The sequence below is a fragment of the Cololabis saira genome, chromosome 17, assembly GCF_033807715.1.
Source record: "Cololabis saira isolate AMF1-May2022 chromosome 17, fColSai1.1, whole genome shotgun sequence".
NCBI classification, from domain to species: domain Eukaryota; kingdom Metazoa; phylum Chordata; class Actinopteri; order Beloniformes; family Belonidae; genus Cololabis; species Cololabis saira.
Genome location: NC_084603.1, coordinates 22,362,022 through 22,375,482, shown reverse-complemented (window position 1 = coordinate 22,375,482; position 13,461 = coordinate 22,362,022). Strand labels below are relative to the sequence as shown.

General features: G+C 39.4%; 1 protein-coding gene across 1 annotated transcript in view; it reads right to left on the bottom strand.

Annotated features, from left to right (window-relative positions):
- LOC133464094 (protocadherin-15-like) overlaps positions 1–13,461 on the bottom strand; it is a 215,822-nt gene that overhangs the window by 10,009 nt on the left and 192,352 nt on the right. Inside the window, exons 29-34 of the mRNA XM_061746074.1 lie at positions 11,957–12,045; positions 10,733–10,909; positions 8,175–8,393; positions 6,812–6,820; positions 5,994–6,113; positions 97–118 (exon numbers count right to left, since the gene is read on the bottom strand). Of these exons, the coding sequence (XP_061602058.1) occupies positions 97–118; positions 5,994–6,113; positions 6,812–6,820; positions 8,175–8,393; positions 10,733–10,909; positions 11,957–12,045 (636 nt within the window). The remainder of the gene's footprint in view (positions 1–96; positions 119–5,993; positions 6,114–6,811; positions 6,821–8,174; positions 8,394–10,732; positions 10,910–11,956; positions 12,046–13,461) is intronic.

Sequence of the window (13,461 nt, the reverse complement as noted above, 5' to 3'; positions counted from 1 at the left end):
TGAACTGCAGATAAGAATAATGTGTAACAAGCTGCCTCAAGTCGCCATCTGTGACAAAATGTCTCAGCACAAAAAGAAATGTTGCAATGCTCTTACCGGTCTGCCGTATCCACGCCTCCTGTGTGTTGCAGAAGGGAAATAAGACATCATGAATATGATTGGTGGAGATTGACAGCAACAATTCAATTGCACATTAGATGAATAGGTGTTAAGGCTACAGGACTAGGGCGTCTACATTCTGCTGACAAGGGAGGAAGATGCAGCCTTACTTACTGCGCATTTTCATATGTTAAATTACAGAGTTGCAGTTATTGTTCAGCTTCTTTCAAAAGTATGCCCAAGGCTGCAGAGTTATCTTCCTCGTTATCTCATCCAAATGGAAGGAATGAAAGATGAAATAAATCAAAAACTGAAAATTGGAAAAAGACAGCTTAGAAGATGTGTAGGGGACACTGAGATCAAGTGGAATAATTTATTTCTCAAAGTTAACGTAATTATGTTTGGTCAAATCACGATATGGTAAATTTAATCTTTAAAACATATTCTGACAAACAAAAACAGCCCAGAACTCTGCCTGAGCATCAGAGCAATCTGCAGTGCCTTCAGCACGAGCCAATGAGAAACAGCGAGCAATGGGGCTGCTCCACTGACGCCTCCACATTCACAAGTGTACAATTGTAACATGTCTAAGCCCATAAATAATGACTACTTTCACACACTGGATATATGGCAAAGTGATGATGTGAGAGCCCTCTGGAGAGCCGTAATCCATTATTATGGGCAGGGACCAGAGAACAGGGACAGGACAGAGTCATATGCCACACCTCCCAGGCAGAGAGGATGATGGGAGTGGGATCTGATGGATGAGCTCTTGGCTCGCCTGCTGGCTGCTGATGGTGCTTCATGTAACATCAAGAATCACGGACAGTAGCCATAGGGAGTTTGCACAAAGCAAGATTTTGGCTTCTCTTTTCATTATCCAGAAATCAGCCCATAACTCTTGAAGAAGCAACTCTTTATTGGGTTATACGGGTCTGAGCTGAGCTCTTTTGTTGCATCACGTAAAAGCTCCTCAGAACCTTCAAACATTTCTTTTATCTAATAAAATGTTTTTCAAACATCAAAACAACTCCAGGTTGCCTGTTGTAGCTCCACATTTTGATTGCATTTTGAAAAATTGCATATCTATCTATCTATCTATCTATCTATCTATCTATCTATCTATCTATCTATCTATCTATCTATCTATCTATCTATCTATCTATCTATCTATCTATCTATCTATCTATCTATCTATCTATCTATCTATCTATCTATCTATCTATCTATCTATCTATCTATCTATCTATCTATCAAAAAGATAAGAGACCAAGATTTGGAAAACACTAGAATAACTGCAGGGAGAGTTTTTTTTTTGCAGCTTAGAAAGCTTCTGCTAAATGAAAAATTGGGTAGTGGGAAACTAGTTTAATTAAGCAAGAGAAGCAAAGACAGGTAGACAATCAGGAGGATGGGGCATTAGTCGACAGTCATGCAGGCAGCAGCCTTAGTACACAATCGAATATTTCTCTAATTAGCCTCTGTCACCATGCAGATGAGCATCACAGTGACAACCTCATTGTCCTGAAAGCATCTCTGCAGACTTGTGAACAAACATACAAGGTCCTCCGGTTGGCGCCCAGCTGATGTGTCCTGCTTTCACAGAGACGTGCCTGGAAATAGCACTGAGATGTTTTTTAAGGATATTCTGCTGCCTGTCTTGCAATTATAAAACATTTTGCAAATGTAATGCTTGTTTTATGATACATACTTTTACAGTGTTTGCATACATTGTTAAATGTTAATTTCTCATGTTTCTCTTTCATCTCTGCATTCAACATTTAAGAGATCCCCCTTGCTTGATCTGCAGGGAATTCAATCTGATTGTATATTTAGGGGAAATGGGGGAAAAAGTTAATCAATTTCTAATTTCCTCATTTGAAAAATAAATCGTCAGTTTAATTAACTTACACGTAATTTGGATTCCGAATGCTCATATCTTTTCAATAAAGTAAAATAATACACTTTAAATCCCCAATATACTTCCACATAAACTATTCCCTCAAGGCTGTGAAAGCTTAAATTACTGTAGTTTACCAAAAAAACGTTATGAAAATAGTTTTGGGTGTGAAGAGTTAATGCTAAGATATTAAAGTGAAAGAAGACGTGAAGGACCTGATAAACTTGCAGAGCTGTGAACTCCAGGGCAAACTCAAGTCTACCACAGATCTCGTACCAGTTTAGAAAATTAAAATGTGCAAATAAAATGGACAGAATCAGTCTAAATATGTAAACCTCTTTTATGTGCCAAAGCAAGCATAAGCAAATTTTACAGTTAGTGCTGCAGAGCTGAGCTGAGTCGATGAATAACATTCGATTTCAATACAAAATATCAAGTAAAAAAACATTTTTCTTTATGAAAAACATGGTCAAAATTCTTTGACTTGCCCAAATCTTTTGTATAAAATACTGCCAACTGTGCAAAGATAAACAGTAGAAACATTAGGAAAAAAAGAAGAGAAAAAACAGGCATTAAAATGAAGAGAGAGAGAAAAATGAGATGATGGAAAAAGAAAAGTTCAGAAAACTGTGGACTGAGATGAAAACTGTTCAGGAGGCTCAGCAGCATTTGGGCTCAACTGACATTGTTGAACTTCTTCCGCTTTGTTCAGTTGACTTGGTCCATGTTCAGCACATTTCATACCTGCTGAATTGATTTGGACTTCAGAGCTGGAATTTGTTGCTTTTGGAGCGCTCTGCTCATCGTGTGAATCAGAATTGTGGTCTTTGTTTGTGGCCTCTGATTCTTCAGTCACTTGTGGTTTCTTGTTAAACTTGGGCACCTTGCAGTTTTTATCTACTTGGCTGTAGAGGTTGGCAATAGATCTTTCAATGTCAGCGAGATTCTGGATGTTTTTAAGGATCCCTTTTAGCTCCTTCTTAGCTCCATCATTTTCTGATGGGTTAAGTGCAGGGGGTCGTTTTCGTTCTGAGACGGGACGGAGAGAGGACACAGGTGGTAAATCGATTGGAACAAATTGGACGACTGGGTGTGGGTGATCGCTAGCAGGTGACACAGGAAGTGGTGGTGGTGGTGGGGGAGCAGTTAGTTTTCTGACACGAGGAGGGGTACACTGTGGTTTAAGCATGTAAGGGGGTGAAGGTGAAGCAGAAGAGGGACTGGAGGAAGTAGATGGTGGAGGAGATGTGGGTGGGGATGGTGGACGGGGCCGTGATGAAGGAGGAGGTGGTGGTGGATTATTTGGTGGATCTGGAATCATCTCCACAGTGATCTGACAAGGCTGCGCCGTCAAGTAGCTGGAGATGCTTGAGCTGAACTTTCTCAGGACAGGTGGAGTCGGTCTCTGGCTGGACAGAGGCTGCGACTCGTTTGCCTGGGCACTGACAAAGTTGGGCGGCACATCTCTGCCTACAGAAATGGGACTCTGAGAATAATCCATGATGGAACGCAGGGTTTCTGAGGTCAACTCCAGCATGTCATCACTCTCCATGTCCCTGATAAAGATGGAAGAGACGGACTCATGGAAGTCTTTATTTTGCATGAAAGCTTGTTGCTCAAACTGCCTGGCTTGCTCCCGAACTGACAACTTCGTATCTGAGCTTTCACTCACTTGAAGCGGATATGGACTCTCTGGATCTTGCTGGCCTGTCATGGTTGTTTGGAGAAGCTGCAGCTTCCAATTGACTTGGTCCATAAGACCTTGTCTTTTTTGCCTTTCAGAGCCATCAAGCCCTCCATGAATGCGAGCAGGCATTGACAACGTGCACCCTGACCCTGCTGAGTTGGATGGCGAAAAGGAGAACCAGTTTTCATTTGGATTGTGCCCCTGTGCAAAGGCACCAGGGCTGCCGGGGGGAGTCCTCTCTTGATAGAGGGGGTTGTGAGTTGTGAGTGGTTTTCCGTCCGAAAGGAATGTCACGTTGCTTTCTGACTTGGGTAAGTTGACAAGCAATGCTCCGTTGCTATGGGCTGCAATGGCACGACGGGCGAAGGTGCTAAGAATCCTTTGGTGGTCGGCCTCCTCAATGACAGACTTTTTAGCCCTGTCCCAGTAAAAGGTGGAGGTGAAGAAAAAAGAAAACTTGAAACAGGTGAAAAGTGACGATTTAGAGGTAAGCAATGAAAAAAAATAGTGAAGCAAAAGCGACAGGCTATGCAAGATTAAAAGACCCTTTGTGCTGTGACTGATTTTTGCAGATACATTCAATGTAGTGATTATTTGATTTATGGCTTTAAAAGTCTGATAACTTTATGTATTTCCAAGTTGTCTCTTTAAAAGCTTTCTAATGAAATGCAAAATGTACAATTAAAAACTTAAAATATTGGTGGAATTCAATTGTTTATAGATGTGCTATATACGGTAATACAAATAGCAAACATTAAACTCTGGAACCAGTCTCAACATAGAGGGATGTGCAGAGATGGGAAAATGTGATACTATCCACCAGTAGTGAAAAGCGAGCAAGGAGAGACATCTATAGTGATATTTTCTTCACTGCACTACCTCTAAAAAATGTGTAGCTTCCCTTTCCCTGACCACATGAATGTAAGAATTAAACCAAGTTTAAAAATCCTCATCAATCCTTCACCGAGGTCACTAAACTGTATCAGTTTGCAAGAATGTGTTCATATTGAAGGGTTTAAAAGATAAAAGAAAACCAGCATTACGGTTACCTACATACTTCTACGGCACATGTATATATAGACTACATTTGCTCAGTAGAATCTAAAAGCAGGAGTTGAAACAAGGGGCTTTGCTTTAAAACAATATTTACACAAAACATTATTTAAAAATGCTCATAAACCTCATATAGATGGACTACTTACTGCAGTCTGAATCCAGACAAACAGGGGAATAGAGATAATGGAAAGATAGAAACAGGCAGATGGTAAGAATACTAAAAGACAAATGTCAGAGGCGATGATGAGATACTGATGAAGTGTAGGTGCAAGTGTAAAGCAAGTTTCCGTATTCTCAGCTCAAGTGCTACACTGTCTTATCTATACTAAGTCTAAAGTGTGCACACAACACAACTCTGCATTTAAAGAACCAAATAGTCTTGTTTTTGAAGGAGTTTTGAATATGAACCACTAACAAAAAACATCTGGCTCTAATGCAATGCAAATACAATTGTTTCTGGTGTTACAGAGCCAAAGGTTTCTGCTTTTTGTTGTTTGTAATCATTTGTTGCGAGCATACCAAATGCTCTTCACAGCCTGCTACCGACTGACGTTTTCTTTGTCAAAATCAACTGTAACATTAATGCTAGTGTTTTAAAATGCTGTACATATACATATATTTTAAATCGGGAGGACAGAGCCCTCAGTGCAAACTTGTTTGATCTACAGTACAAGAATGAACATTTCATTACGCATCCAAAGCAGTTTTCATATCAAAGGTGAAATTCGATTGCGCTGATGGCAATATACTTTGAATGTAAAGGGGAGCGAAGGAAGCAGTCAATGTACTCCGGGTATTAATCGAATTAAGGTTTAAACTAATTTATGAACTCAAACACATTCTTACCTTGAGAGAAGTTCTTGCAAAAATGCATACGCAGTCAAGTTAGAAACACATACATAAGCTAAAGTCTAATCACCTGCTGGACTGCGGCATGCCGTGCACACATGAAAAGTGAATCATTGTTAGGAAGACAAAGAGCAGAGAGATTCACTGATGCAGCTACTATGTCAGAGGCAGCAGGGAGATTTCAGAGATCACCATCAAGAGCTACAAGGGATTTTTTCGAAGAAGGGACTGATATTTTGGTCTTGAGTATGAAAACGCCAGGACACAAGTGCAATGCTTTATCTGAGAGCACTTGTGATCAAAAACTTGGGGGAGGAATGCTGCAAAGCCATATACAGTACCTGCAGATCATGGGAATTGGTGTGACGGGAGGCAGATAGATACCAAACAGACATGACTCACATGCTGCTGTCGCCCAGCTCTTCGTAGAGGTTAGCAGTGGGAGCTGCTGTCGGAGCGGTTTTTCCTCCTGGTGGTAGAGCCATCTGAATCCGGGCGGTTTTGGCACACTCTGCCTGCCGCCTGTGCAAAGTGTACTCATTATTAAATGGGATTTTTGCTTCCAGGCAAATAATATGATTTAAAAAAATACAAAGTAAAAATCAGCGCAAAATACGAATTGGTTTCTGTCATAGTTACGTATTTTAAATATACATACATTATTATACATTATTTTAAATTAGTTCAGTTCCATTTTAATCGTTTTATTTCTGAATTATAAATAAAGTTAATGTGTTGATCTTAAATGGCATAAACACGTTAATTTTAGCTTTAAATACAAGAACATAGCATCTTAAGCCCAAAATTAATGTTTCTAATTATAAAGACGCAATGAAGTGAAGGTAAACTGTAGTGCAGTTAAGCCATAGAACATTTGATAAAGACAGAAAATGTTTACGGCAGTGGAAAACTGTTTCTTTGGTAAGTTTTGGAATGATTTTCCTCTTTATAGTTTTATCAAATTTTCTGCATGAACAAAAGCTATTCAAGCAAATGACACTCAGAATTACATTCAGTCTGTAAGCCACAAACTGAACTAGTATAGCATCGTCATGTCTTCATGTCAGCGACCCTGCATAAAAGTTAGTTCTGACAAGCATGCATCTTGTTCCAGCATCACAACATTCAGCTCATCTTCAATTAACCAAAGAACAACGAGGATGAACGTTAGTGCACTTTTCACATGCACTCACAAAGACAAAACATGAGGTGTTACTTACTCTTTGAACCTGATGAGTTATTGATGAAGAGAAAATGAAATGAAAGAGAAATAGAAAAACAAAATGTAGATATATCATTAGTGTCCGAATTTTTCATGATCTTATACAACTATAATAAGCAAATGTAATCAATAACATATATGCATCCTTTCATTTTACTTAGTCTGCTAAGAAGACACACTTGAGCCTCCAGCTGGAGCTGCAAGGCAATATGTAAAAACTGCTTTTTTTTTTTAATCTGCAGTGCGTCTTGCATGCTTCATGTTACCATTACCTATTTATAACAAAATTAAATTATTCCACATGAAAGAACAAATTAATGTTTTGACTATTATAGTCACATCCAAATGTATGCAACACCAATTTGTTTTGACATCCACAAGTGAGAAAATTAGTGTCACCATAATGATGTAATCCCAGACAAAGTGGCATCTGCTTTGCCAGTTTGCGTGTTCGGTCTAATGTCAGCATCTATAGTTTTCTAGTGTGTTTGGTTGGTGCATTAGGATGAGGACAACCTCTCTACCCATCTGCCATGAATAAATGTTGCCAATATAACTTTTTGCAGCGTACCAACTTTCTTCCTGTCAAAAAAAGAGTTAATTTACACTTCACCAATATAAATTCTACTTAAACCCCGCCCCAAAACTTTGCACCTTTGTAAACAACAGTGTGCATCAATGAGCGTGATAAAGCCTGAAAAATGGGCAGAACATAGCTTTTTCTCTGTCTGTTGTGCAAAGATGATTAAGCAGTGTGACAGTGCGCTGTGACGGTCACAATTGGCTGTAGATGTTTGTCACAAATGAGTGTTAATCAGCTTTCACAGAGCATGAGCATGAGATTAGCCCAGCAGAAGTGCGCAGTCAGCATGTCTGATGAGGAATACATGAAAGAGAGAGACAAACTCACACAAGCAAAGAGCTCTCTCTCTCTCTCTCTCTCTCTCTCTCTCTCTCTCTCTCTCTCTCTCTCTCTCTCTCTCTCTCTCTCTCTCTCTCTCTCTCTCTCTCTCTCTCTCTCTCTCTCTCTCTCTCTCTCTCTCTCTCTCTCTCTCTCTCTCTCTCTCTCTCTCTCTCTCTCTCTCTCTCTCTCTCTCTCATTTCAGTTATTCTGTTTGTGTTTTTTTTTCTGGCTTTATTCTAACAGGCCAGAGGGTGCAAGATGTAAACAATGGCTTACATTATAATGATAATATCCGATTTGTCTTTTGAATGCAAACCCCTTTAGCTAAACTCACAATATCTCCCATGACAGTGCTCTTTCTAAATGAAACATATTCCTATCTTAGTTCTTCTGACAAGTTAAAAATGATTCATCTGCTGTATAGGTCAGTGAATAGAAGTATGGCGAGGGTACTGACTGTTTGTAAGTGACCATGACGATGAGGATGGCAGGAATGCAGCAAAGGATAATGATGATGGCCAGAGCAAGGAGAGCTCCTTCGGTGTAGCCCACGGCCTGGGCAGCCTTCTTCACACTGGCCACGACGTCTGGCGAGCGGATCTCGAGGATGCGGCCTCCCTCACCCAGGTACGGTTGGAAGTCCTTGTTTATGTCCAGCACATTCCCATCAAGAAATCTGTAGTTTACAACATATAATAAGAACAGTGGACTAAAATGAAAACTGTAGCAAAGAGTGATTTTCTGATGGATCTTGTCACTCGTACATACAGGAATCTCTGTATGTTCCCATGTTTATACGCTCTTTACGTTCTTGACAACACTTCTCTTGATATACTGTTAAACATTGCAGGTATATAAGCAAGTACGACTGTTTTGGACAGAAACTTTTGGTTCAGCTTTCCATCACAACTCAATGCTCAACCAAAGAGAAACACTTTAGAAAAATTACATATAAAAAGAGCGAGTTTCACAATGTTTGACTTGGTTCTCAGAGGTTAAATTACAACAGTGCTACTGAAGCACCACTGTTATGTTGAATCAGAGTTTAATATATTATACTATTATGTAAACAACCAAATAACACACAGTACCGATAAAACAAGCTGCTTAACACACCCAATCATTTTCATTGTGAGATATTTATAAACTGCAGAAATTTCAATTCATTTGCAGAAAATCAAACAGAATCAAACAGAATTGGAAGCGCAGTTATTGGGTTTACATTCATCAGAACGCCATCAAAAAGTACCTAATGCAATACTCTATCAATATCTTGGGCTGATAGATTTATTTTTTTTGCTGCTGAAGAATTCAAAAGTTGAATATTTCATTTCCTGAGAGAGCGTTACGGCAAGGTCAGTGAAATAGTTTTGATAATTACTTTATATAAAGCTTAAATTAAAAACAGGGGTGTGCCCATACTGATCTTATGATACCTTTAACTCCAAGTCCTAATGAAGAAAGAATTTAGCACTTTTGCAGCCACAAATACAACCTTATGGCTGATATTAGCATCACTATTTTGATTATATGACCATGCTTACATTATACTCACACATTATTGTTGCAACATTATTTCATAAAACAAACCAAAACAAAACACCTCACCTCTTTCCCCTGCCTTCTGACTCAAACAGAGGACACCCAAATGGATCATTTTGCATTATAAATACATTTGACCTTGACCTTTAACAGTGCAGTTGCAACTGTACAGTATTCAGAGGTTGCTATATCGTCAGGGAGGATGCACACTGTCATGTCCAATTACTGTCGTTTGTGGGTGTGTCTTCTTTTAGTGGATAAATGAATGGAGATGAAGGTTATTAACTGGACTGACAATCTATCCTCCAGAGAGCCCAGATGGCAGCAGGTGTGGATATGACTATGATGCAAAAAAAACAAACAATCCCCCCAGAAACTCACTGGCAATGCCAACATTCTCCTGTTTTCGGTCACTGCTACTGCAAATGATGTGCAATTACGTCTCAACACTGTCAAATGCGTGCATAAAATGTCTTTTCTGTCTAATTTATTTGATTTTCATGGCATTATCTCACCAAATTTATGCAATGTGCTCATTAAGGATATATCAAACTTCTTTTGGCCACCGCCATGTTAAATGATAGCTATAGTGAGAAATCCGAAAAATACAAACTCTCCTCATTAATACTTAATGTAAAACCAACCCATTTTGATACATGCAAAAAAAAAAAAGGTTACAAGACGTGGGCATTTTCTAAATCAACTGAATTAGACGTACAGTATCATGCAAAAGAAGGGAGGAGGTGGGAATCACCTACTCCACAGTATTTTTAGTAAGTATAGATAAAGAGAAGCAGTAAGGTAAATTGGCTGAGTTTTAAGTTAACATCTCAGAGGGGTTGTTTCCTATTGATGTGAAATCCTCATGCACTGGCGGAGTTGACTTCTAAAGATTAGTGTCGGTTTGGTTTGACAGACAGGATAAGAAACATGACATTTATTAGTGCAAGACTGGCCCGTGGTGCCGGCTGAGGCACCTTCTGATGGGTTGACAAGATGTCTTGTGTGCACTTTTCTGTGGTGCCTTTTCTCTCCTTGGTATTTGAACAAACTCTGTCAGACAGATCCTGAACACTCTCTAGCTTTGCACCCTTAAATAAAAGGAATACAATCTTTTGCTCCGTGTTCCCTGAAAAGCCTTTGAGATATCAGCAAGATGTGTTGATGTACTGATTGAAACACACACTGCAAGTTCGTTTTTGCCACTCTGACTGCAACCTATCCTCTCCCATGTGGTACATCTTCCCTCATTTACCAACACCATGCATCTGTGGAATAACCAACTGCTTATAAAGGAAGAAGAGACGGTGAAGGGGAGATTCTTCAGAAGAGGGAAACCTGACAGAGATATTTCCTGATTGTCTGTTTTAAAGACGAAACTGCAGGGTAAACCTATAGTAAACAGGGTCATTAGAAGATCAATATAAATCCAATGCCAGACTGTGCTTTTTGTATTAAATCTTATCCACTCACTTGAAGAGCTCCTTGGGGGAAATGGCCCTGTTGGTGACTGGGTCAATGGCGTACACCATCAGGTCGGACTTACTATAGTCCTCCAACTCAAAGCCATCGCCATGCCGACGCGGTCCAATGGACTCAACAATCACCTTGGCACCCGGAATCTGGTCCTGCACATATTGCTCCATAATCCTAAAAGTAGGGATAAAGAAAAAAAACAGAAAACAGAAAAACAGAAAGAAAAATAGACTAATAAAAAAAAATCCCAAGACAAACTATACAGGAACAATAAAGGCCTTAGTTCAGAGCAATTTGTTGTTAGACCTGAATAAGCAAGCACACAAGTTCAAAATGATATCTGGCACCTGAATGCCCCACGTAATATGGCTCAAGTACACCACTCTGGCAGGGATTGCCCCATTGGGCAGCAATTTCCCTCCTCAATTTCCCTCTTGGCAAAACAAAGCCCTGATAATCCTTTTCATGTACAGAGAAATCCACACCTCAAAATGCAGCCAATAAAAAAAGCCTTTCTATCTGGTGTTGCCATGGTGGTTAAACAGTTTAATCGCTGAGTTAAAACGGCCCTGGATCATCATCAGTGGCACGCAAAATCACAGACCTCTTAAAAGGCGTCACAGCAAGAAGCTCAACATAACTAATGTATGTATTTTTCAGTCTAAAGAGCAGTGTTGCTTGTGTGGAAGAAACACCATCATTAAATGAATAGCAACTATTAACATCCATTTGCGTTTTACATTGACTAATTTGGTTAAACAGTGTGCCCTAAGAGCCACAAGAAAGATGATTCATGAACACCTATCAATAATTAATTTTGGCTTAGGAGAACAGACTCCAGTGGGTAGAGACTGCCGGTTTCACTTCCAATACGGAAAACATAAAGTTCCGCTACCACAGCAGAACCCCCTGATATAGACTGTATAATTATTTATAGTCAAGATTTCCAGTGCATAATAGTGGAACAAACAAGGTTGGTATATTATATGATATATTGATAAATACATAATTGATATATTTTTAGTTGACAACCAAAAGGGAATAAAGTTACTCCTAATCCCAATCCTTTTTACATGTAGTGGTTTTTAAAGGTTCTTAAAAAAATAAAGATATTGCAACAATAATAAAAAAATATATATCGTTTTTTAACTGTGCACAGACTGATGTGAGTCTATTGTCATTTATTCACTGTCAAGCTTGATGAAATATACGTTTTCTTACTTAATCAGCTCCTCCTTATTCTCTTCCACTAAAGCAGGGGGGACAGTGGACACAACAACTTGCATGTCCAAGGCATTGACCACAGAAACCTGAAAGAACCAGTAGAAAGTAAACAGAGAAAAAGGAGGATTGAGGGGTGAAAAAATTTCAGCAGAATTGTGATGAGGTCACTTATACATGTGCCCCACTGTGAGTTTGATCGGCTCATTCAGACGATTCTTTTGGCACAGCAACTCAGACACAATAATTACCTGCTTGTATTGCGGAAAACTGAACAGGGCAAAATTCTGATTCCACTCTGTAAGTGTATAGGCAACAGACCTCTGTACTGAAGCCAGATCTCCCATGTGGCTCCTGTGAAATTAGGTTTTCCCCTTGAAAATTAACGAGCACTGTGTTTAAGCACTTGCTGCTCCCACAAATTCAAGCAATGTCCCAGACTATCCTTCTGTCTCATTAGACGCTTTTTAGCCAGAAAGATTTCACTGAAACCAAAATAACCCTGGCCACAGTCAGAAAAAGAAGCACTGAATTGGGGGCAAAGATGAGCCCCGATAGTGGGCATATGGAGAGTTTATTGGAAAAAGACAAACATTATGGAAGGCAGATGCACATATGGTTCAATACTCATGGAGGAAAAGAAATGATTTAATTAGATAGTCAGCAAGTGGTAGATGCCACACATTGAGAGTTCTGTAATCCAACAGACTGGAACTAAAACATTAAATGCTGAGTAAACAAAGCAAAACAACATACAAAGCTCATCATCGAGGCTCATATAGAGAAGTTGCCATTGTGAAAACAGCAAGGAACTTTAAACCAAATTCACCTTCACATATACAGTAACTTATGTGCACCTCTTGAGCCCTTTTCACACAGCGCTCGTGTTCTATCTGTGAAAAAAAAATCCATCCTCATTATACTGCTGATGTTTCCCTTTGGAAATGCACGCAGACTTAACAGAGGTGGCTCAGCTTTGTGTCACTGTGTGACTTTGCACACTACACTAGCTCTGTGGAATCATCTTGGTAACAGGGACATCATTGTAAGAGTGGTGTGTCTGCCATGCAGGCTCCCAGCTTGCCTCCTCTTTATTTCACTTCTGTTACTACCTCCCAAGGTGGAAGTGAGGTGCAAGTAAAATGGCTCGCCGTTCTGCCTCACGGTCGTTCAGAGTCCTGCCTTGAACATATTGTGTATAGGGGGCTTTGATCTGCTATTGCAAAAAGCTTTTCATGTACAGTATATAATTCCAGTAGAAGGTATTGGGAAAAAAAGAGAAAAAAAAAACTCATACACTGCAATCTAGATGTCACAATAATTATTATACAGTACATAAAGGAACACATTAGGACATGTATTTATATATTATGTACATGCTGAAGCCTATACATAGTACACTTTTTAATATCCTCATAGATTGTTCTTTAATTGATGTTCCATATGTTGATAAGGTTAATAGTGACCTTATATACTTATTTTTTTCTCTTCTAATGAGGCTTCGT